The sequence below is a fragment of the Indicator indicator genome, chromosome 7 (assembly GCF_027791375.1).
Source record: "Indicator indicator isolate 239-I01 chromosome 7, UM_Iind_1.1, whole genome shotgun sequence".
Lineage (NCBI taxonomy): Eukaryota > Metazoa > Chordata > Aves > Piciformes > Indicatoridae > Indicator > Indicator indicator.
The window spans coordinates 13818957-13844004 of NC_072016.1; the positions used below are offsets into that span (position 1 = coordinate 13818957).

General features: G+C 38.1%; 1 protein-coding gene across 1 annotated transcript in view; it reads right to left on the minus strand.

Moving 5' to 3' along the window:
• The window catches only part of DNTT (DNA nucleotidylexotransferase), an 86605-nt gene extending 68531 nt beyond the window's left edge, over positions 1–18074 (minus strand). The window contains exons 1-3 of the mRNA XM_054382468.1: positions 17872–18074; positions 14854–15028; positions 8110–8235 (exon numbers count right to left, since the gene is read on the minus strand). Of these exons, the coding sequence (XP_054238443.1) occupies positions 8110–8235; positions 14854–15028; positions 17872–18074 (504 nt within the window). The remainder of the gene's footprint in view (positions 1–8109; positions 8236–14853; positions 15029–17871) is intronic.
• Positions 18075–25048: the final 6974 nt, after the last annotated feature.

Consider the following 25048-nt stretch of genomic DNA (forward strand, 5'->3'; position numbering starts at 1 on the left):
GTCACATAGAATCATGAAGTGGTTTACTCACAGGCTGTCAACAGCAAATAAGAAAATATACATCAAAACATTTTTATACCTCTAGTTTGCATTTTCCAGTGTTTTTCTGTCTTTGCAGAGCTCATTAATCTGTTCTAAATAAACAATTAAATAGTATTGAATATTCATTATTCCCTGTACAAAACACTGCCTGCAAATGCTGCCATTAATTACAGCTCTGTCTTTTCACAGAAAACTGCTTTTGACGTTCTTTTTGATAAAAATCTTTCTGCTTTAAATAAAGCAAGCAACTGATCTCCAAGTGGAGTTGCTGCCTATTGAATATTATAGCCCATATTGAATCATATTCCAGAGGGAAAAAAGCACATCAAACTACTATATTAGCTGAGAAAAAGCTTGCAGTCTATTAGATCTCTGGTGAAATCTACCTATGGTGACATAAAAAGGAAACTTACTGACCAGCATATTTGTTACACTAAGCACCTTACCATCTTTTTATCAATCAGTTAGTCAGATTGCTTGTTTGGAAGGTACTACTTTAAAGTGAAGTTTAGGAAACTAAATTTCTAGAGATTTCCAACACATGGGATTTTTATAATCTCTGCAGGGGCTGCTCTAATTAACTGTGATATATAGCTGGCTTACATTTCAGTTCTTTGGTAATTGTGAATTTTCCATCCATATCTGAAATTGTGGAATGTATGTCAGTGAGACTTGAGTTTCAGGAAAATTTTAGGGATGGAATGAACTTCCAGATCCCAGCAGGTCTGATACAAAAGTACACAAAGATTTTGTTCAATTCTGTTAATAACAGGGAAGAAGATGGATGTACCAACAGAAATTTTGCAGTTTATTTATTATCTAGTATTTAAAATGTCATAAGATAGAATATCACTAACAAAGCAAAATTATCAATCTTGCACATGTAAAAATGCACACTAAGATATATTACAAATGCTAAAAACCACAAGATTGAATTCAACATAAAGAGCAAGATTCTCAACTAACAAAAGAGAATGATTTATTGGGAAAAATAATCATCAATAATGGTATGCTGAGTTGTGCCTGCTAAGCAGCTAACCCAGTAACTTTGAATATGAGTATCAGAGTACAGGAGCCCATTCACATTCAGGAAAACAAAAGAACCTAATGCTCTCATGCTATGCTTCATGCTATCCTGTTTGTTTCAAGAACATTGTCTGAGGAGTTCTGTTGCTACTTACAAAATAGTCTTTAATAATCTCAGTTTAAGACTCCATGAGAACAGAAATCACTAATATTACCCTACCAAGAATGTTTTAAATGTAATCTGTTTTGTAAGTGTTACAATTTCATGGACAGGGCTCTTGTCTTATTCCCCTGCCTGCGCTCACTGCTCCTCTGCTGCGTGACCTTGGAAAGCTGCTTCAGACCTCCCTGCCATTATCCCCCTTGCTATCTTTCATTTACTGTCTATTAGAGCTAGGAATTCTCCAGGGCTTGAATTGTCTTTTACAATGTGTTTGTACAGCATCTCTCATAAAAAAGGCCTCTGTCTTACTTGAGCCTTTCATTCTACTGCAGCACAAATTTTCAAGTAGCATACCATTGTACAGGTGAACTTGATCCAAAAAGCTGAATAGCAAAGTGTTCTAAACAAAGAACCAAACCTAATCATCCTACACAATATGTGGTTGAATGACTATTATACTCAGAAAAGCAATCTGAGCTAAATTGCCTTTCCTCTCAAGCACTATTTTCTACTTGACATTTATTTAGTAAGTTGTAAATCCAGAGTACTTCCTAGTCCTCATCACATTGCTGCTGCCAGTATTTGGTGTCCATTCAAAACTGACCAAAATGATTTTAAAGAGATTTAGAATAAGCCATCCATTTAAATAATTTTATTCTCACTTTCCCCAGTGTAAATCTTAATTTCCTGTGTCAGTAGGAATAGACATAGGACTTGTGAATACATCTTGTATACACAAAGAGAGAAAAGAACTGTGATTCTATGAGAACAAATAGGTGCTAACTTCAAGGAGAATTAAGCAATTTGAACAAATCTGTACTCTTGACTAAAGTGATTTCCAAAAAAAAAAGAAAAAACACAAACCATTTTTATTCAATCTGTTTTCTTTTTATTTTTGGTATCTGAACTGAAAAGCCCAATATTTGCCCAGGTCCAAAGAATGAGAATGACAGCAATAGCATAATGTGCATGATCTGAGGATCCTTGTATACATACTGTCATTAGAAATAAATATTAGCTCCAGCTGCTCCTCATATTAACCAATAACAAGAGGTTCATTTCTTGCAACAGCCAAAAGTAGTTCTCTTGAGAAGTTTCCATTTTTTTTCTTCCACACAATGTGAAAACAAGACAACTGTGAGAAAAGATTGGCTAAAAGGGCACAAAAACACAGTTAATGTGTCAAAAACATAACGCTGCCCCAGATAAAAAGCACACAGTGGGAATCAGAAACATAAAATGCTAAATATAGACAACATGTATTAATACATGGCCCCCCAAAAAAGGCAGTGTAAATGTGATGCATACACATAAATTTGGGTTACCAAAAATTGCAGATGTATTTACATTCTGTCTGTATTTTAGGGAGCCCCTTCCACTTTCCTTATAAGTAAGGATACTTCTTCCTTAGACCAAAGCACCAGTTCATTTTGGGCACTTCACATATGTTTACAAAAATCTGCAAGTTTGATGTACTTTCTGGAGAATTTTTATGGTAGTAAGTTATGTCAGTGGGACAGCACATAATATTAAGGGTAGGCATTCAATTAGTGGTTTTCTACCCAAGCAACTCTCAAGTTCATTATAAAATTAAAATTGAGGTTCTCCTGAGGTCTGTTTTAAAATGGCATAATAATCAATGCTTGAGCCACTGGCATAACTGATACATGTTTCTGTAGGTTAAAAACTAAAAGAAAATAAAAAAGGAATTATTTCTTTTTCCTCTCAGAGTGGAAACCAGGCATCTTTCCCATATTGAGCATCTCTTTTCTCATTACCATGAGTAACAGCCAAAGCAAAGCAACATTCTGTAGCATTAGCAATAAGCCTCAGAATCACAGAACCATTTGCCTCTGACTTAATTAGATTCTTCTGTAGGAATTAAATTGCATTTTCCTCATAGAAGAATGTCTTTCTGAGTTTTATTGTAGTTTGGTATTAATATTCAAATCCAACAACCCCCCTCAGGCACAGCAGAATGACTCCAATTATTTTACCACATGACAAACAGAATGCAGCCCCCCAAGAGCATATTTGGAGTGGGAGAGGGGAAGGATGGCTAGTTATTTACAAATGAGACAGAAAACAACATTGTAATGTCATGTTCCATAATGACATTAACAGTTTAGACAAACACAAAGGAAACATGCTAAGGTACAGCCTCTGGTAAAGTGATCTGCCCGTTTAATTTGCAGCTTTACCCATCTGAACAGCTACAGTTCACCTGTGTACTCAGGGCTATGTGCTCAGGTGCTTTACTGAATCATCCAAATCAGTGAAGCCCACACCAGTGGTTCCCAAACTAAGTACTGGGAGGCCACAGTACATCACACACAGTGAGGCAAAGAATGTATGAAACCCCACAACTCTGAAGCAGTTGCATTGCTCCTTCATGAGTTGCCACACAATGGCATTGTCTTTTCCTTGGCATGCCATTTGACATACTTCATCTATGCTTCACACAACAGGCCTTGCTACTACTCAACAGCTCATAAAATAGTAATTTGATGCTGCACATACTCATGCCCATCTGCACAATCTTTCCCAGCCCTTCTATAGCTCCTTCCATGATGGGAGCACCTTTCTGTAAATTATTTTCTGGCTGTTAGAACAGAAAGGAAACATGAAAGAAGAGCTGAACATAGAAATTACACCTAGTGTGTTAAGCCACAACATTATCCTCATGAGCTCTGATCAAATATCTCTGTTATTTGATGTCAATAATTGGTCTTTCATGGTAAAATACATACAGATCAGTACTCAAGCATAAGACTGATCACCAAGTAATAATTTCTCCATAAATGAAGTCTCCAAAACCATCAAAATCAGCACATTGAAAACCCTGTTCTGCACACCTCACAGCCTTTAGCGACTGTTTTCCTGCTCTTCTGAAGAGACTAAAAGATTTCAAACCTAACTACTTCTCTGTCTTAAACTTATCTACTATTCATTTGAAAGATAAATTTGATGCAAGGTATCAGGGAAAAGTCTAATAAAAGGAAGAATTCACAAGTTCATCCAAGAATGCATATGCAAATAATAGCTTTGTGCCCCTATTAGAGGCAGGACCAAAAAAAGATTCTTTCCAAGCAATGAAAGAAAACAGAAAATCTGTAAGAAAAAGGAACAACCCTGCCTCATAAAATAAAGTTGTGATAACAAAATACTATCATCAACACATAATTCATGATGGTTTGGACCTAATTTTCAGGACATACAACACTGAGCCAGGGAAAATCTGTCATTAAATAGCTGGCTGCCCACAGCGTGACCAAGTGAATTATACCAATGCTTCAATGCACTTGCTAAGTGCAAGCACTGAAAATATAAATAAATCTATTAGAACACTTTTTTGAGAATATGAATCATAACCTTAATATAAAACCAATGAAACAACAGCAAAACTAAAAATCAGGCTCCAATTACATGAGGCAGACCTAATATCACACCTCCAGGGAACAGGACAGCTCCTGCAGTTCATAAATACCCAAACCTTCAACTGTCACTGCAGGGTTTGGTCACCAGGAGAAAGAGCACCCACCCTAGGGAGTTACATTATATTTTGGGTCTGGCTGAGACGGAGTTAATTTTCCCCCATAACAGCCCTCATAGTGCTCTGCTTTTTACTGGTGACTAGGAAAGGCTGATAATACACCAGTGTTTTGGCTAGGGCTAAGCAGTGCTGGCATTACACCAAGCCTGCCTCTCATCTAACCCCATGAAAGAAAGAGAGTTATCAAGAGCAGCCAGCATGAATTCACTAAGGGGAAATCCTGCTTGACTAATCTGATAGTCTTCTACAAAGGCATGACCAAATGGAGAGATGAAGGGAGAGCAGTGGTTATTGTCTATCTTGACTTTGGATACTGCCTCCCATAACAACCTCCTAGGCAAACTCAAGAAGAGTGGGTTAGATGATTGGACCACGAGGTGCATCAGTAATTGGCTCAACAGCAGAGTTCAGAGTTGTGATCTGAGGCACAGAGCTCAGTTGGAAGCCTGTGGCCAGTGGTGTTCCCCAGGGATCAGTACTGGGTCCAGTTTTCTTCAATATCTTCATCAGTGACATGGATGAGGGGATTGAGTGTACCCTCATCTAGTTCACTGGTGATACAAAACTGGGGAGGGCAGCTGACACCCTGTCAGGCTGTGCTGCCATCCAATGACATCTGGACAGGCTGCAGAGCTGGGCCAGAGTGAACTCCACGAAGTTCAATAAGGACAACTGCAGAATCCTGTGTCTGGGGAAGAATAGCAGGCACCAGTACAGACTAGAGGTCATCCTGCTGGAATGCAGCTCCATGGAGAAGGACCTTGGAGCCCTACTGGAGAGCAACTTATCCACGGGACAACAGCATCCTGGAGTGCATCAAGCAAAGTGTATTCAGCAGGTCCAGGGAGGTTCTCCTCCTGCTCTACTCTGCCCTGGTGAGACCACACCTGGAATACTGTGGTCCAGTTTTGGGCTCCCCAATTCAAGAGAGACAGAGATCTGATGGAGAGAGTCCAATGGAGACTTACAAGGATGACTGTGAGACTTGAACATCTCTCCTATGGAGAAAGACTGAGAGACCTGGGGCTGTTTAGTCTTGAATAGAGAAGGCTGAAAGGTGATCTTATCAGAGTCTATAAATATCTGAGGTGTGAGTGTCAAGATGAAAGTGATGGTCTCTTTTTTGAGTGGTGCCCAGTGCTAAGACAAGGAACAATTTTTACAAGCTGGAACACAGGAGGTTCCACCTCAACACAAGGAGACTCTTCTGTACAGCGAGGGTGATGAAACATTGGCACAGGCTGCCCAGAAAGTATGTAGTCTCCTTCTCTGAAGACTTTCAAGCCCCACCTGGATGTGTTCCTGTGCAGCCTGCCCTAGGTGATCCTGCTTTGGCAGGGTGGTTTGGACTCAATGATCTCTGGAGGTCCCTTCCAAGCCCTAATGTTCTGTGATGCTGTGATTTCCCCCTCACCAGCAAGCTGGGGGTTGGTAAGCTCTTGGGAAAGGACATGGCCAGGGCAAGTGACCCGAACTGACTAAATGGATATTCCATACCATAAGATATTTACTCAGCAATAAAAGTTAAGTGAAAGAGGAGGAGCAGGAAACATTTCTTATTGCATCACTTGTCTTCTGGAGCAATTGCTATATATACTGAGGCCTTACTTCCCAGGGAGTGGCTGGACTTCACCTGCTGATGGGAATCAGAGAATAAATCTTCTGTGCACAGCTTTTTATTTTATTAAGCTGCCTTTATCTTGAACCAATTTTTTTTCTCCCTGCCAGTTTCCCCACCGTGCCCCTGCTGAGGAGAGGAATGATAGAGTAGCTTGGTGGGCACCTGGCATCCAGCCAAAATCAACCCACCACACATTACAACTGCCAAGATGCAGATGTTTAAACAGACTCATACTCACTATCAACTTCTCCAGTATCACTTCCCAAAATAAAATATGTCATGAACTCAGAACAGTTACTCTCTAAAGTAGGAGGATGGAAAACCAGCACCTTTGTCACTACAAAACTTAATTTCTGCCCAGACTCAGAAATGCTTGATATATATAGAGTAACAGAAGGGAGTCTGCTTCAGTCATCTAACTGCCCAGCTTCTAACGTATTTGATAAATTGAATTAGCAGAACACAAGTTCTACTCCAACATTAAAACTGCTGCAATGATAAACCTGGAAGTAATTCATAGACTGCCTCTCTGTGAAACACAGGTATAACAGAACCCACTCAGTGAATAGGTTGCTGCTATCAGAGTTTTCATTTGAACTGAAACTTGGACTACATTCAGGAATTCAACGGCTAGAAGACAGACTACATATCTACTAGAATTACAGTACTCTCTCTTTGAAAATGGAGAAATACTGTGTGAATTTACAAATATAGGTGTTAGATGTTTCCAAAATTATTTTTCATTTTAATAGGTATAATTTAAAATGGAACTAACGGATTCTAGACTTTTTTTGTACTCAAAATGTTAATGATAATAAACCACCGACAACAACTTTGTGTCTTCTAGGAATAGTCATTGTACACACACAAATTAAAAGCACAAAAGATTATAAATGACAAACACTTTAGGAAGATGAAGAGGTGTTTCATGTTATAGTTGAAGCATGATAGTAACTATGACAGATTTATTCAGAGTGTTCTACCTTAGAGTCTCTGTGTCAAGTTTCCTATTGAACGGCATCTAGAGCCAGCCAGGAGGAGCCATTAGGCATGATAACTTAAGAGCAGATGATTCAGGCTCTTCATACCCACTGAACCATGTAATATCATGAGAATTAAATAGGATATATGACACCCTCTAAGATTTCTATTTAAATAGACAATTTAAGGGCTTTTTTCATCGTGCTGGTTACATTCATCACACAACCTGTTTCCATAACTAAGCAGTTGTGAAAATCTGAAGTTTACAACCACACCTTGAAGAAGCTAACACTTAGACAAAAGACAGTTCAGCACAGCAATTTGAATTATCTTGGACTGACCTAAAGCAAACTTGATAGCCATTATTTGACAAGTTGGAAATAAGTCTGCAATAAAAGGCTAAAAGACACTTTCAGAATGTTATTCCACCATTTGTTTTAAAAATTCATGTGTTCACAAGCTATTAGTGTATTTGGAGTTCCACTATTAGCATATTTTAAGTTCCACTGTGTTAAGCTTTCAGCAGTACTTAAAGAATACAATTAAGCCTGCACTCAACTTTAATTAAAGTATGGCAGATTTATAATTGGTTTTAATTGTTATCACTGTGCTGCCTATTTAACTCCCAAATTTGCTGAGGATGCCATAGAAAACATTGATGCAAGTAGTGTACTCGTTTTACTTATGCCAGTTTTCATTTCATAGTTATTTCATGGACATTACCGTGAATATCTTGTTGTAGTTCTTTAAAGTTGTCTTCCTTTGACACGAATAAGGAGAGACTTTGCTTGCAGCAAACGATGACACTTCGGGTTTAGGTATATTTGAAGTAGGAGACTGATCTTGATCCTGACAAGGAAAAAAAAAAAAAAGACAGAAAGAAAGACAGAAAGAAGAAAAGAGGGGAGAAGGAGAGGAGAAGGAGGGGAGAAGGAGGGGAGAAGGAGGGGAGGAGGAGGGGAGGAGGAGGGGAGGAGGAGGGGAAGGAGGGGAGAGGAGGGGAGGAGGAGGGGAGGAGGGGAGGAGGAGGGGAGGAGGAGGGGAGGAGGAGGGGAGGAGGAGGGGAGGAGGAGGGGAGAAGGAGGGAGAGGAGGGGAGAAGGAGGGGAGAAGGAGGGGAGAAGGAGGGGAGAAGGAGGGGAGAAGGAGGGGAGAAGGAGGGGAGAAGGAGTTGGTGACTACTGTGAAATAGCTTAAAATATCAAAAATGCATTTCATGGATCCAAAACATGTAGCTTAAAACAGAAGGCAAGAGAATAATTATGTTCCCACTGTATTCCTAGGAAAAACATTCGATTTCACACTGCCTACATTGACAATATCAGTTTGTATGGTGATTACTGAGATTTTTTTTCTGGTTTTGCAGCAAATTCTTGCAGGGACTTTTCAATGACACTGCCATTTAGAAAAAATAATTTTAAAAAAGACACTCTACGTGGCAAATCTCTCTGCTACTATTCATTATTGCAGTAAAATTGAAAAACTACAAAGCTTTCAGAGTGGATAAGCTTGAAAGAACAGAGTTTTCCCAGAAAACACAGAATGATTCAACATAAGATCAGGGATGGCAGGGCAAGGAGGGCAGAGAGTAAATATCTTCAAATAACTGACTTTTTCATTCTCTAGTTAAATTCAGTGGTGAAGGAAAAAATCTGCATATGACTTTAAAAGAAATCTACCCCCATTCTTCCAGATAAAATTTTAATCAAAACAAAGAAACAATTGGGGATTATTTTTTTTTTTTGCTTGGATTTAATTCACTAAAGACAAACATTGGGTTTTTTGGGTCATCATAAAGCAAAGGAAGGATTTACAAACAGCCATGCAAGAATTGTTTCCACCCCTTCAAAAACAGCCAGTGTTCACTTTATGATAAGAGTTTCTCAGCCCCATCCATACTTGCTGATCCAATTCAGACTTCATTTTTAGGTGTTCAGTGGAGCAAGGAAAAAGAGACAGGTGCCAAACCTTAAAAGGGAGTTTGCAAGCACCGAGCTACCTACATGCTCATTTGCTCTTCTCCTAATTTTGCTCCATGCAAAGTCAACCAAAATCAATAAGAAATCTGTGGGCAACCCATTCCAGTAGGTGTGGAAGAGAAATCTCCTGACAGACAGGATACACAAAGTCATGTCCCCATTGGCAAAAGACAGTCCTGAGCACAAGTCCTCAACATGAGAGTGTCCTATCCAGTCAGTACATGGAAAACAACAATCTAGCACCAGTTTTTCTACTTCTTTCTATGCCCAGTCCTTTAATTCCTTTGCTTTCATTAAGGGTGTCCAAATCTGAAATACTTTGGAAACACTCAGTGGTCTCAGCATTTCTGTATAACTTTTGCTGTCATTTTCTCTGAAAACATTTGGCAGATCTCTCAAGAACGTATTGTATTACGCTATCCAAAAGCCACAGGAAAAATGACTCAACAACTGCAACAAAATCACAAAGACACATGGAGGACATTTTCATCCCTGCAATGGAATAATGAGCTCTTTTCTCCTTTGTATCCTGACATGCAGATACAAAGTCATCATGTGTGCTAGGCTAAACTCTAAACACCTGTATATGCCTTCACACATTCCCCACATATCATTTTATACTAAATCTCCCTTGTATTTGATACATGAGTTAAATAATTGTGTTCACCAGCACACAAAAAAATGCATTTGCTTGCACAGCTGAAGGAGCAGTGAATTATGTAGCAGTTTTCATTGTACTCCCTGAAAGGAAGGAAGGAAGGAAGCTGTGTTATGTGTGAGACTACTCTCAGGGATAACCAAAATGGGTTTCAGCCAGGCTCAACAAAACAACTCATCGACTTTTGGATGCATTCATGAATTATACTTCAACATTTATTTTAAATTATATAAACTATGATTGATTACAGCTAATATATTGCCTTAAACAATAGTACTAGCTGCAAAGACTGTGAGCAAACAGAGTGTTACTGAATATAATATATGATAAGCTATGGTCTTCATTAGGACATAGACACACAAAGAACAAGGGCCCTACAGGTGGCATTACCTGGGAATGTGGATGAGCACAAAATTAATGTAGAAACACTATGTGTTTAAGAGAGTGACAAACTGGCATATAAACATCCTGTTCCTGTCTTATCAAAGATATCTGAGCATTTTTCGTAATCAGCAATAGTTATGTTTCTAATTAACAGGACTTGACTATATATAACAACAAAAGAAACCACCTAGAAATCAATAACAAGAGTATCTAGCAAACAGTAATTATGACAGTCTGATTTTTAGGGCATAATGTTTTGACTGCTTGAAAACTAGAGATGATACACTATCATGATCAGAACCTAAGAACAGGACTGATGTTGGGGTTTTGGTAGGAAGACCAGAAGGGATACAGTAATTTGTATAGATTATGAGAAGTTTTACCCAGTAGCAATTACAGTGCAGAACAAGCAATCTTGGAAATTCACACTACTTCAGAATAATTTGTAGTACTGAGAGGAAACACCTCCAGATGAGGAAAATGTAAGCATTACATTTCTTTTTTTTTTTTTTCTTTTTGGTCAAATAACTACATTAAAATGAAATTATGGTACACTGGACACAGGCAACCACTAAAAAATATCCAATGTGTAGGCTACTATATGCTAGAGTGCTTCAAAGTCACTACCCTTCCTCCATACACATTTTTCATATAGCATAAGCAGGAAAACCAGCCTGCGCCACTAGCATTAGCTTGTACCACTAGCATTAGCTTGTACAGCAGACACAGTTGCAGAATCTTGTAGAGAACTCCTTTGCTTTGTCAAGATATTATATTTTTTTTAATACACACAGAAAGAAGTAAAATGACACAGGGAAATAACAGAGAGAGAAAATGGAGTAGGAGTGAATAGGTACACAGATAGCAGAGACTGTGCCAGGCTCCACTACACAAGAGCCAGCAGCTTAGTAAAATCCAGAAAGCACTGTTCGAATAATAAAGTCTGCTGATATCCAGTATTTTATGAAGAGAAGGCAGCCAGTTTATAAGTTTCATTTTATTTTCTGGGAAACCCTGACTGTCAATATGAAGGATTTCTTCCATCAGTTAGAGCCTCTCTCTTTCACCAGGCAACAGAATGACACATTCTGGAAAATGTTAAACGTGAGTTGCTATCACATGATATAGTAAGGGATCAAAAGATGCAATATTTCCTTTTTCTAGTGTAGAGAGAAATCCATTGTTTCAGGAAATAAATCTCTTTTCCTTTCAAAAAAAAAAAAAAACTGAAGCAACTTTCAGATTCTGAATGAGGAAAAGGCAGAATAGACAGTCAAAGCACAGTTCACAAGGCTGTTGAGGATGTAACCCACTTACAGTTCTCTTCCTTCCCTCTGAAAGCTTCCTCTCTGCCTCTCTCTTTTCATTACCCAGGAAATAGCACTTTTTCTAGCATGTGGGGATGTCCTTGCATGCATGTTAATGTCCATGCCCTGCTATTTTCCAGAATACCTACCATCTTGTGGTGGGAAAGGTGTCCCAGGACAAAGATATTCCATTGACAGAAAAATAACATTTTTATTTCCCTTTAAAGCAGATGCTTGGCTACCACATTTCCATAGCCAACTAAACTAAACAATGGTTATTAACAATAAACATCAACTGTTACCAAATAAATCAATAAGAATTCAGACCATCTTAGATCTGTTCCCACAAACTTTTGTACTCTATAAATCACTACAGTCAGAACATCTCTCAGGTCATTTGCAACCACAGACAATTGTAATTAATACATTAGCTTATGCTCTGTCATTCCCTGTGTTTTGGTAGGAGAAGGACATTTCTTGTTAGTAACACATTAAAACAAATATCCTGAATGAAGAACAACCTTTAAAATAGGCTACTGTAAGAACTGAAAGACAAAATCTTACTGCTATTGGGATTAATGGGAATTTTACCACTAACCTACATGTAGACAAGATTTCATGCAAAACAAACTCCCACTGCAATCCATACCTTAAAGCCTTCAGAATGTAGCCTGAGTTCCAGGTTAGTTAATTCACTTTCATTCCACATTTTACAAGACTGATCTAATGGACCAAATTTGTCTTCAGTGAAGCTCCAATTAAACTACATTATGTACAAGTTCAGTCTGGTACTTAAACAGAAAATTAACCTTTTCCTCAATCTTTCCTCATTTCTCAAGGCAGAAAAAAAAATAATCATGGTGATACTGCAGCAATAAGATTATTTTAAAAATTTGCTCAGCTTCTAGAATCCTTTCTCTTCCTTCCTTCTTTGTTTTATAAAAATATTTATTACTTTAAAGCCACTATATAATTAAGAGTGGTTTTAAAGCCAAGGTTTAAAGTTAACAGCACAGCCGTCACTGGCTTGCTTATTACACTCTACATTTACTGGCATGAAATCTTTCTTTCCATAAAACCAGAGGCATTTGCTTGCAGAGCCAGTCTCAAAGTATAAATGATCTCCTGACATAATAATGATCTCCTGACAATTGTGCTACCTTATTCAGAAGTTTCTGCTCCAGCAGTATTCCAAAAGGATTGATATATATATGTATATGTATAAAAGAAAAGAAAGAGTTCTTCTTGCAGTGGTTTTCTCATTGATTAGAAAAAAAACTCATATAGTAAGCTTCGGCATAGATTAAGACATTTTGGAGAAAGACAAAGACATTCCTTGCTTTGAAAATAATATTAGGCTTTTTTAAAAGTAAAAAAATATTTTCCAAGATACCTGAATCTAGAGGTCTTCATGTACTGCTGAAATTAAGAATGTACATAAAGGGTAATTTGGTTTACTTTTAATCCTGGTGTGAAACTGTCAGCAAAGTTCGTACGATTTTGTTCATGTTTTGAATTTATTTATTGTTCAGAGAACTTATTTGCATTTCCAGTATTTATATTTCTATTACCTGTTTGCCCATGAGATTATATAATGTAATAGTTACAAGGTTTTCAGGATTTTTTTTTGTTTTGTTTTGTTTTGTTTTAGTTTTTTTTTTAGTTTTTCATTCCATCTTTTGGTCTATTTTCTCTTCAGCAGAATCACTAAAACTGAATGTACTGCCGTACTTCCTTGGAAGGGCAGCAAATACAAATATGTATTCTGTCATGGAATTATGTTGAGTCTGAGAGCAACAGCTCCATCTGATGCATTCACTTCTCCCTCCCAAAGTGTTGTTAAACTATAACTCTTACGTGTGAAATTCTGGAAAAAGGGTTTTTGTCAGAGAAAGATGACTGAAAAAAATCAGGAGCTACAGCTTTTCTTGGGGAAGGGTGGTATTTATGAATCCATCCCTCATAATCTAAACATCAGGATGAGGAAGCATGGAATATTGTGATACTGCTGTTAGATATTCAGGCATCCTCTGCCTCACAGAAGGTACACATTGCGGATTTACCACGGTCCCAGTGTTGACAGATTTCCTAGATACTGTCTTGCAGTGGGGTCACAGTTCACCAGGAGCCTAATCCAGACCCTCAGAAGTCAGCAGGAATCTCTCACTTTACTTCAGAGAGCTTTAGCTCGGAGCTGTAATTGTCTTGACATAAGAATTAATTTCTTCACCAGTGCACTGTGAGGATCAAGTGTGTGCAGTACAAGGGAATATGTTCATTCCGCTGCAGCGCAGAATCTGTTCCATGGCCCAGCATCATGTTCTGTTGGCACACTGCACACAGCATGCCCTTGCATCCCTACCACACCTCTGTCATCTACAGCCTCTGCTGGGGGTATTGAATACTTGTGTTTCACACTACACTGCAGTTTGACAAATTAGCACATAGTTCTGTCAGATGTAGATCAGATGAAAATGTCATCATCTCTTTCTTCAAGGTCAAACATCTTTCACGGAATCATTAGTCTACCATTCACAATATCTCTGACTTGCAGCTCCCATGGAGAGACAATATACTAGAAATTAAATTATTTTTTGGTACAGTTTTACTTGATGGTGACACATGTAAACATGCATATCCACAGGCTGCAGCAGTCTCCATTTCACAGGTCCTTCATGGGTCCAGAGGTTAGGTAATCGTGTCCAAACAGCAAAAGTTTTGAAGCTTTTGTGTTGTTTTGAAGAGGCAATCCATCAGTAGCTCATTAAAATGCACCGCTTTCATTGGGACATTTACCATGAAGCAGAGGTATTTGAAGAAGTATATCAAATACCATAACAACAGCAAATGCATCAATGAGGCATATTTCCTTTTTAGCTGCACCCCTGTTTTTCCAAGAACAATGTGCATTTCCAGTTTGTAACACGTTTATGGTACAGTAACTTAGCATTACCAGATACTGATATTGAAGGTACATAAGGTCTTTTTAATCTGTTAAAACTGTGTGAATTACTCATGTAAAGGAAAAAAAAAGTTTTTGAATTCAAAAAGCATATCGTAACACAAGCATATATACATTTTAGGGAACATAAATACATAAATAAATAAATACAGTATTCACACTGAGGGATGTGTCTTACCATGAGACGATACTTCAGTTCTAAATCAATTGGCCTTCCAGCTTCCATGCAGGCTGTGAGCCAGGAGATATCCAGTAATTCAAATCTGGAGCTGTCTCCCACAGCCTGTCCTCTTAGCCAGTCCAGCACCTCCAGGTAAGAGTTGTTCTCAGCCACAATATGAGTGACTGAGTCACTGGCAAGAAGGACAGAAAAAGTACTGTACACAGATGAAGAACTGTTATTTTCCATATTCACTTACCATGCACTTCCCAAAAATTATAGTTTATATTGTACATTAGGGTGTGGGAAGCAGCTGCATTTTCATATGACAGTATATCTGTTCTAGTCACTGAATCTGCTTTGAGGAAAATACTTTAATCTGACAGCTCCTCTAAGTACAGTATTTCCTTTCTTTCAGCATCATTTGCCTTCCATAAGCACTACCCTATTACACATTTTTTCCAACTCTGGAAATATTTGGCATGCATGACAAAAAGACATGGTTCTTCAGCTTCCACAGAAAAATAATAAACACAGACAAAGTTGTATTTGAAGAAAAAAATTACAAACATACTTCAGAAGACCTGTAAATTTCTACCTGGCCTGCTGATGCTCCTCAGTGAGCTTAGAAAACTAACTTGGTAGGAAATTTTGAGTGATCACTTGTGTTCCCCCTTCACACATACCCTAAAGGGGCTGCTGTCACTCACAAAACCAGTAACAGATAAATGATGAAATTTCATTTTTATGCAACCTGTAGGACCTCAATATCTCTGAAATATATGCTGAAAGTAACTGATATCAGTCAGCAGACTCCACAACTTTTTGAAGTAAAGGCCAGACAGTATCATTATCTGACTTAACTCTAGGCTTATTTCTATAAAAACTGAAACATAAATTGTCCTGATGACAGCCACCTCCATTTGCAAGCCTCCATAACATTGTGCTAGACCATGCTTGTGCACATACAGTAAATTTCAAATGGACCTGGCAGATCGCCAGACTTCAAAAATAACGTGTGTTAACTGCACAACAGACTGCACAACTTTACAAAGTAAATTACTTTCTAGGAGACCAACAAAACACCTTGGCCTGAGTTCCTAGTTTATACCAATAGTCACTGATTCCATTAAATCAGCAAATCTCAATGACAACTATTGGGTCACCCCAGAGAAAATTGTGACCACAGCATTGAATGTACTACATTTTGGAAATAGATGTATTGAGTGCACTATACTTCAGCAATATCAAACCTGTCATGGTATAGCACAATATTTTCTTTTCTCTCCACATTTTGCAACTTATAGAGCAGTGCTCATAAAAAATAAATTAAAAAAAAACTTCAGAAATCCCAATTTACTTTAAAAGATTACAAACCTAGGTTAGGTGAATCTCCATCAAATACCCCCTGCTTTTATTATTTAACCTTGTTAGGTTCTCCTTTAATTAAACTGTCATGTCTTTATGTGAGTAGATAAATAAATAAATAAACTAAAGATCGGTTAGAGACATAGAACTTCTGCTTCCTGTGGTTTATTTCACGTTATATAAAATATTCATATGTAATGTATTTGTGCCAAGCTGCAGATCTGGGAACTTTGCCATCACTATGCTCACAGCAGCAGTTTAGCTGTGTTTAGTTTAGCTAAACTGCTGTGCACCAGTTTCCTCTGGTACCTGTACAGCTGTGCTGTTTTTCTTGGTATAGAGAAGAACAAGTTTAGTATTGCTTTTGGCATTGTTGGGGGGAAAAAAAACAACAACAACAAAATCAACAGTTAAATAGTTTTAACCAGTAGCAGCTAAAATGAAATTAAACATAACACCCATCATGCATACAACATACAGAAAGTCTGGAATATTGGCAATAAATACTTCTACGTCAGAGCAGCCCAGATAAAACATACATTTGGTCCTCAGGGGTTTGTTAGTGTAGGATTCAGAGCAGCCCAGTTAATTTTTTCTTCCCTGAGAATTCAATTAGTTTGATATCAGAAGCTAATTACCTATTTCGTTCAATACCTGCTTGAATCTTGCTTTACAAATTTTTTCATCCTCCCTTCTTCCTCAGGCTTTCAAAGTTGATGGGATTGAAAAATCTGTGGAAATGAGCTTTTATAGCAGGGACCCAGCTGAACACTATCTGTATACAGATACAGAGTAATGATCAATACTTGTTTTTTTCCAGCTTTTCGGAGAACCTACGTAATGTAGTTTTTGAAAACCACATAATGACAGCATTCAAGAAAAGCACTATTTGGAGAAGGCTTCCTTCAAAGTGAGTTGTCTTACAGAAACAGAATCAGAAAAATCTGCAGGTGAAGTATATGTTCACCCTGAAATGCAACACCTATGGTATTTTAATCCTGGGGTTTTATTTCAGTGCTCCTTTAGATAGTACCAGTGTAAACCAGTAACTTTGAAACTCACATCAGTGTATTACTCACCAAGAGATTAAGTATTAGGATACTAGAGATGTTCTAAGGAAATGTCCTCCTTGAACCATCATATTTTTCTTTGCTGTATATTTAACATCTTTTCATTTCAGAAATTGGCCATTAAGTTTAATGTTAACTCAGCTTCAAAAGGCAAATAAACAATGTCTGTTTTAGATCAGCTAGAGACATGATACATTGATCCCAGTGACACTATACAAATGCATGGAAGCATTTCCCATGAAAAACATCTGTAAGTTCGTCTCTTACATTTGTCATTGTCCCACATGTGAAGCAGCAGATTAAGTTAAAATTAAGAAACTTAAGACAACTTAGTACCACAGATTTCAGAGGTAAAAAAACTCTACATTTTGCTAATGTTTGTGTTCTGCCTGCTCTCTGCCTAGAAGACAATATAAATGAATCAAACTTTAGGAAGACTTGCTGAAATCCCAGAGCATCTTCATAGAGCAAAGTATATCCACCAAACACACAGGCAAAAACTTCAACCACAACCACTTGTATGGCTGCATTTATTAAATTAGAATGTTTCAAGCAGCATGATTAGGTATTATTTCTACATGCATAAACATTTTCCTACCTTAGCTCACTTTCTACTCTGAAACCTTTTCTTCTTGCCAACTCTATCAGGAATGTCCTTCTGGTCATCCCCATCTTCCTCTGCATAATGAAAATGACAATCTTATTGAACTTTATTTCATAATTGCAGGAGAGATTTGGGGAATGCATCCTTTTCTGTCTTTTTTTCTGGGAGAATACAGCTGGAGTTCTGATTGTATCCATGATGCAAGGTAGAAGTGTTTTCACTCGAGGAAGGCAGCATGCTTAGTGACAGGCAACAGCTGTATATGTCACCACCCATTGAAGTAATTTTCTTCTGTTTCCCCTCTGAAATCAAAACCAGGTGTCTCACAAGCAGAGACATCACTTGCTTTCTACTAGCTGGGACTTCTTGCAGAGAACTACTGCAGACAAATGCAAATATGCTTTTATTTTTTAAAACAGCCATTACCTATAAAGGCTTTATGGAAATAACATTGATCATAACAAAAGTATCTCAAAATATCAGCAAGGTCTTCAGCTGGCTGAATGGCCCAGTTCCATCAAGTTTTCCTTTAAAACCTTTCCCAAATTACATAGCACATTTTCAATTTATTAAGAATAAATAATTGTACCTTCCTATTGTTAACCAGGAATTATATCCTAGAACACAAGTAATTACAGTATACAAATATGTTGTAGAACAGGCTGTACACTTTCTAACTCTGTGTACTTTATTTGATTTAAAAGTTGTGGGGCTTTTTTTTTAGGAGAGTAAACAAAAGACAAGTTTTTGAAATTAAATGTACAATGAAAGAAATTATTTGCTGTTTTGAAATTAAATTTACAATGAAAGAAACTATTTAGTGTTTTATACAAAAGCAATGAAACACAAAGAGAAAATATTAAAGACATGTTTAAATAACACCTTTGGCATTCATTGCCAATGTTGCTTTCTACAATTTGCTGTGGAATGTGTTGCTATCTGTAGCAGACACAGTAAAGAAAGGTAACTACCTTCCTGCTTTTAATCAACCAGAGACCTCCAAACACCTACAGAGGAGATTATAGAGGCTGTGTGCCACCCTCTCCTAGAGGATGGGATAGTGGTCATCAGAGAACTTACACTAAAATTTGTTGCAGACATTGTGCTGGATCCAGTTGGGTATCACCCTGAGTTTCTGTCAAAGCACAGTGAGTGTAAATGACCAGGTTTAGAGCAAGTGCATCTGTTTTAGCACACACCTAGTTCAGTGGTAAATAACTCCACTTCCACATCAAGTGGGATTTTTATTATTAGCATTGCAGAGAATTTGGATTTTACCAGTCTTCGGAATGTGTCAGAAATGTTACATCTTTCAATCCTCATTGCTGATGTTAGGGAGAGGAAGCAAGATGAGGAAAGTGTGCCTAAGTCAGATCTATCAATTTTATTTCCAGTTATTTTATCACAGATTGGCATACAACCTGAGTTACAGAAAAATGAGTCAAAACCTGTTTCCTGCAATTATGGCCATAAGAGAAAAATTAAATTTTAAAAGTATGACTGACATTTCCCCAGCCCTATAGGTCTTGCTACTTCAAATGTATTATCACATATAAAGAAACACTTTTCATCAGAATAGCAACTAATCATCAAAAATTAATACAGTGCTTTCAGCTCTGAGGTCTTCCAGAGGCCACGAAGCAAATATATACATAGCTCAATACAGGCTCCATTCATTTCTTTCCTTGCCTAAGGATAACCCAGAAGCCAAAATATCTATTCCTCTTTCTTATTCATAACATTAAAACTGTCTAAATAAAGAATTTCAAGGTTATTTTGAAATTATATGAGATATTTTCATAGGAACTGAAAGAAGCTTAAGCAAAATAATAGAGGCAAGGAAAACAAATAGTGATGGGGAAGGAAAAAAAAAAAAAGAAAATAGTGCTGGGTCTAGCACTAAAGCTGAGCAATCTGTTTTGTTTGCTCCATGTCTGCTCTCCAGACTATGAATACACCATTGAACAGTAGCCATTTCCCTGTTTACAACCTTCCTGGGCTTAGTAAAAGGCTTTACTTTATCTCAACCCCTACAAGGAATAATGTATTTGAGAACAGCTTCTTTACATATGTTAAAGTCTTATTTTATGCTACAATTAATACAGTGCTCTCAAACATGTAAATATAATTACTCACTGTGTTGCATCAAGATGCTCAGTGCCAGTAAAATCCTTCTGGCATGAAAAGCATAAGTTATTATTCCTTTGTGTTACTGTAATAACTCTTGAGCCAGATTTTCAAGGGTATTTAGGTGCCAAAACGCTGAAAACAGAAGGCCTAGTGAGATTGTCAAAATATGTAAGCAACCTAGGCACTGGGCTCCTTTGGAAATTAGTTTCTGGCTTTGAACCTAATGCAAAGAGGTTTTCCCTCTCTAATAAACACAGTACAATGTCATGAAAAGTTCTCTGCCAATGATGCAATTTTATAAAAACATACCTTCTGAGGTTAACAGGATTTTCAAATCCCAGATGAGTGAATAACCTGCTCTCCACCACATACAATTAGTGATCTGAAAACATAGAAACTTGCAGAAATTTTTCCATCTCAGTGCAGTCTCTTGTAGCTCAGAGAAGTTCACATCCCTGGAGGGAATTTTAGAACAAATTTCTGTGTTTTGATGTTCTTGCTGTAAGATCAGTTTCCACTGCACTATCAAAGGCGTGGATTCAGAATGAGATGTACACAATGTTGATGGGCATTTAAGGAAATGTCTTTCATCACCTGTGATGAAAGACCTGTCTGTGCCATCACCAGCATCCCAAGCAGTGTCTAGTACGTACCTCTGCCTGAAGCCCATAGTACTGTCTCCCATAACATCCTCATAGAAAAGCTCAGAAAAAGTGGCATAGATGGCTGGTCAGTGAGGTGGCTTGCAAACTGGCTCCACAACAGAGTTCAGAGGGTCATCATCAGTGGCACAGAGTCAACTTGGAGGCAAGTGGCAAGTGGTGTCCCCCAGGGATCAGTATTGGGTGCAGTTTTGTTCAGTATCTTTATCAACGACCTGGATGAGGGCATTGAGAGTACCCTCAGCAAGTTCCTGATGATACAAAACTGGGAGGGTTGGCTGACACCCCATCAGGCTGTGCAGCCATCCAACATGACCTGGACAGGCTGGAGAATTGGGAGCAGGCAAACCTCATGAAGTTTAATAAGGACAAGTGCAGGGTCCTACATCTGGGCAGAAATAACAACAGGCATCAGTACAGGTTAGGGGCTGCCCTACTGGGAAGCAGCTCCCCAGAGAAAGACCTTGGAGTGCTGGTGGACAGCAAGTTCTCCATGGAACAACAATGTGCTCTTGTGGCCAAGAGAGCCAATGGGATCCTGGGATGTATCAAGAAAGGTGTGTCCAGCAGGTCTAGGGAAGTTCTTCTACTTCTCTACTCTGCCCAAGTGAGACCACACCTGGAATCCTGTGTCCAGTTTTGGGCTGCCCAGTTCAAAAGAGACAGAGACCTGCTGGAGAGAATCCAACGGAGAGCCATGAGGATGATTAAGGGACTTGAGCATCTCCCCTATGAAGAGAGACTGAGAGCCCTGGGGCTATTTAGTCTGGAGAGAAGGGTGAGAGGGATCTGATCAATATCTATCAATATCTGACAGGTGGGGGGCAAGGGGAGGTGTCCAGGCTCTTTTCAGTGGTTCACAGTGATAGAACAAGGAACTATGGGTTCAAACTTGAACAGAGAAGATTTCAGCTCAACTTGAGGAGAAACTTCTGTACAGTGAGGATGACAGAGCACTGGAACAGGCTGCCCAGAGAGGTCATGGAGTCTCCTTCTCTGGAGGCTTTCAAAACTCACCTGGATGCATTCCTGTGCGGACTACCCTAAGTGATCCTGCCCTGGCAGGGGGGTTGGACCTGATGATCTCTTGAGGTCCCTTCCAACCTCTGATATACGGTGATACTGTGATACAGACCTGGCTTCAAAGCAGGGTTTCTTGGGAGGAAAAGTGTAGGAGCACACACTTTCTGGAAAGCACAGTTCAGTTTCTCTCAATTTCAGTATTCACACAGGCTTTCACTGCTCCTTCTTGGTTATAGTCAGGTGCTCTTTTAGTGCCCTGCTTTCATGTGAATTCCATTGTAAATATTTTATGAAAATGCTACTTGCCCATTTTATATAGCTTAGTGAAAGGTGCTTTTAATACCCAGCTGCATATGTTGCCTGAATCTATTCCTTTATTCTCTTTTAAAATGAGCATGGTAAACTAATCTGGCTAGCCTACAAAACAGAGAAACAGAACATTATGCTATTACATTTAATTCCATTTGATTGAATAAATACCTTATTATTAAAGATAAGGAAATGTTGAAATGTATACTCTGGAAATGTTCGGATACATTTAAAATCAATTCTCTCTCATCCTCCTCTGCTGTTTATATTCTTTTAACTGCTAGAATCTTCTCAGGGAGCAACTCTAAAGTGTGCATGCTTGAGTTATTCACATCAAAGATGATAAACTCCCCAAACTACTCAAATGTCCAAGAATTTTTAAGAACTGAAGAACTGATAGTATGCTTTGAATGTGCTTACTTAGCTGTAACATAGTATTTGTCATGTAAGATAAAGTAGGCTTAGCAAGGACATGAAATCTTGTAATTGCTGTCACCAAATGCACATTTCTGATGTGAGTGGTTAGAATAGCTGCCTATTATATTTTCTCTTTTTTGCCTCCCAAATTGGAGATGAAAACCTGAAGAAGAAGAGCGTGTTTAGCAACACTCTCAAAAACTCATACCAAGAGCTGCAAGCTTCTTTAGCTGATTGTATACATCAGCATTAGAGAAAGGTTTTGTTCTTCTAAGCCCTCTCTGAGGAAACCAGGGAACAGCAATACCACGGTGCTGAATAATTAAATAGAGCAATAGGGTTCCCTCTTACAGCATGGGGAAAAGTAATTGGTGACAAATCCTGGCAGGAACTACTTTCTATCCACATCAATATTCCCTGGAAACTATTTTCACTCTTCTTTCACTCTCTCTGTCCAGTAACAAGTCTTACAATTGCTCTCTTTGCTTACTCTATTAATGGTAGCTGCTGCTCCTTGTTGTGATTGTTATTGGACTATTCTTTCCAATTTTTTTGCTGGTGCATCAGTTGTTTCCTTTATACTGTAGTCTCATGAGAGCCTCATGAACCTTTCAACAACAAGCAGAGACATATCTGCATAATCTCATCAACATACATGGTCAGGCAGGTTCTTTGACAGCTATGCACTTCTTCCAAATACAGCTTACAGAAGTAAAGGTCCTTGGAGATTGAGTACCATTTATTTAGATGCCTGCATTCATCTCATTGGCAGTATTAAGGGCATTTCTATTAATCAATAAATACTGAACAACCCTTTAGAGATGTGTTGTTACATGAATGATGTCATACAGCCTACGTCTAGGCAGCTGAAAAGATTATTTCTCTCCATGATCAATCAACTGATGATTGATGATCAAATAACATTCCTGTGAACATATCAGGAACTTCTTATATAAAAAGATAATACTACAAATGAATACACTATTTTATCAAAATTCTTATCCTGCCACCTTCATTCCCTCACAAAGAATCCTTATTTCCTCCCTTGCTGCTTTGGTAGGACACTGCTAATGTAACAGCTAGATCGACCGTGCATCTTCTTTTAGTTGTTACAATAATTACTAGGTGGTAGAATTCATGCAAATGCAGTTCTAGACATATTTATATTAGACAATATACAAATAGCATTATGTATTAAATGTATGCCTTCTACACTTACAGATAGTTAAGCATGATGCATTTAATAAAGGTAGAGGTACTTAAGCCAAAAGAACAAAAGATGGGAGAGGTTGTTGCCATGTTTCACATAAAGCTTTCAACTATACACTCAATTTTCCATAGTACAGGGAAGATTCTTTGCCTTGCAGTTCCCACACCATCAAGCTGAGGAGATGAGGTAATATAAAAAGAAGCAAGAAATAAGAGTAAGTACCATAGATAATGTTGTTGCAGTGGGAAGAAAAACTTATGAATACTATTACGTGGTATGTTCACTTGTCCTCTCAAAAGTTTATGTGAATCATACCAGGATAAGAAAGTTCATCTCACTTTCTGTCTAATGAGCAAAAGCAACAGGTAATGGCTAGCAGTATGATGAGTCCTGGCAGAGCTCTTTCTGCACACTCCACTGAAATAAGCTGTAGGACAAAGTCAGAGCCAGCATCAGAGAAGCTGAAAGAATTGCTGATGAGGGTTTACACAGATCTTTGTGTTATCTCCAGAGAAAAAACAAAACAGATGTTCATCTGAGTGATGTGTTGTGAATTTTGAAGGTGAAGGAAAAAATCAATTACAAGACTCATTTGTTCTAGATATATGAGCTGAAGGAAGCTACAAAGCAGAGTGGAATGAGCCAGAATTCTCACCATTTTGATTTATAGAGGTTCTGAGTTCCACTAATGAAGAACTAATTACAGCAGAAGCAACCTAGCTGGACAATCAATTCATAGCAGGAGTTTGATTTATCCAGATGCATTTTTTCAGTCCAAACACACTCATGACACAGTTTCCACACAAGCATTCTTTCAGTTTCTTACTGATTTCACCCATAATTTGGCAGCTGCCTACAGTATCACAAAATACTTAAATGGTTTTTATTTTGTATTGTGGATATGATGGTTCTACCTCTCACTATTATGAAAGCTAATTTTTTTTCAACTGCATTAAAATTTTCTTCTCAAAGCCACTGGAAATTCCTTCTCCAGGCAACCTCAAAATTTACTCCCTCGTTTCATCATGCAGGACATTCAATCTAATTGAGTCAATTTAAAGTCACAGAAGCCCCTACAAGCTCTGCCCCAGTGTAGCACTACATACTTACTTTGTTGTGAACACGTTGATGAATCTTTATAAGAAAACCAGACTGACCCCAGATATTTTTGAGAAGACAGTCTTTAAAGCCTTCTTTCTGACTCCTTAAATCAAAGAAGTAAATTTCATGCCATTATTTTATAATGCATACCTGCTTATTAGGAAATTCCATCACAAGTTTTGACACATTTTTATATTTTGCAAGGAGACAATACAATAATGCCACCTAACTGAACTTTCCTGAGCTTAACTTCTCTTTCCTGTGTTTATTGCTGCAGAGAGGATTCAGTTTTAAGAAATGAATGCTGACTTTCTGCTAT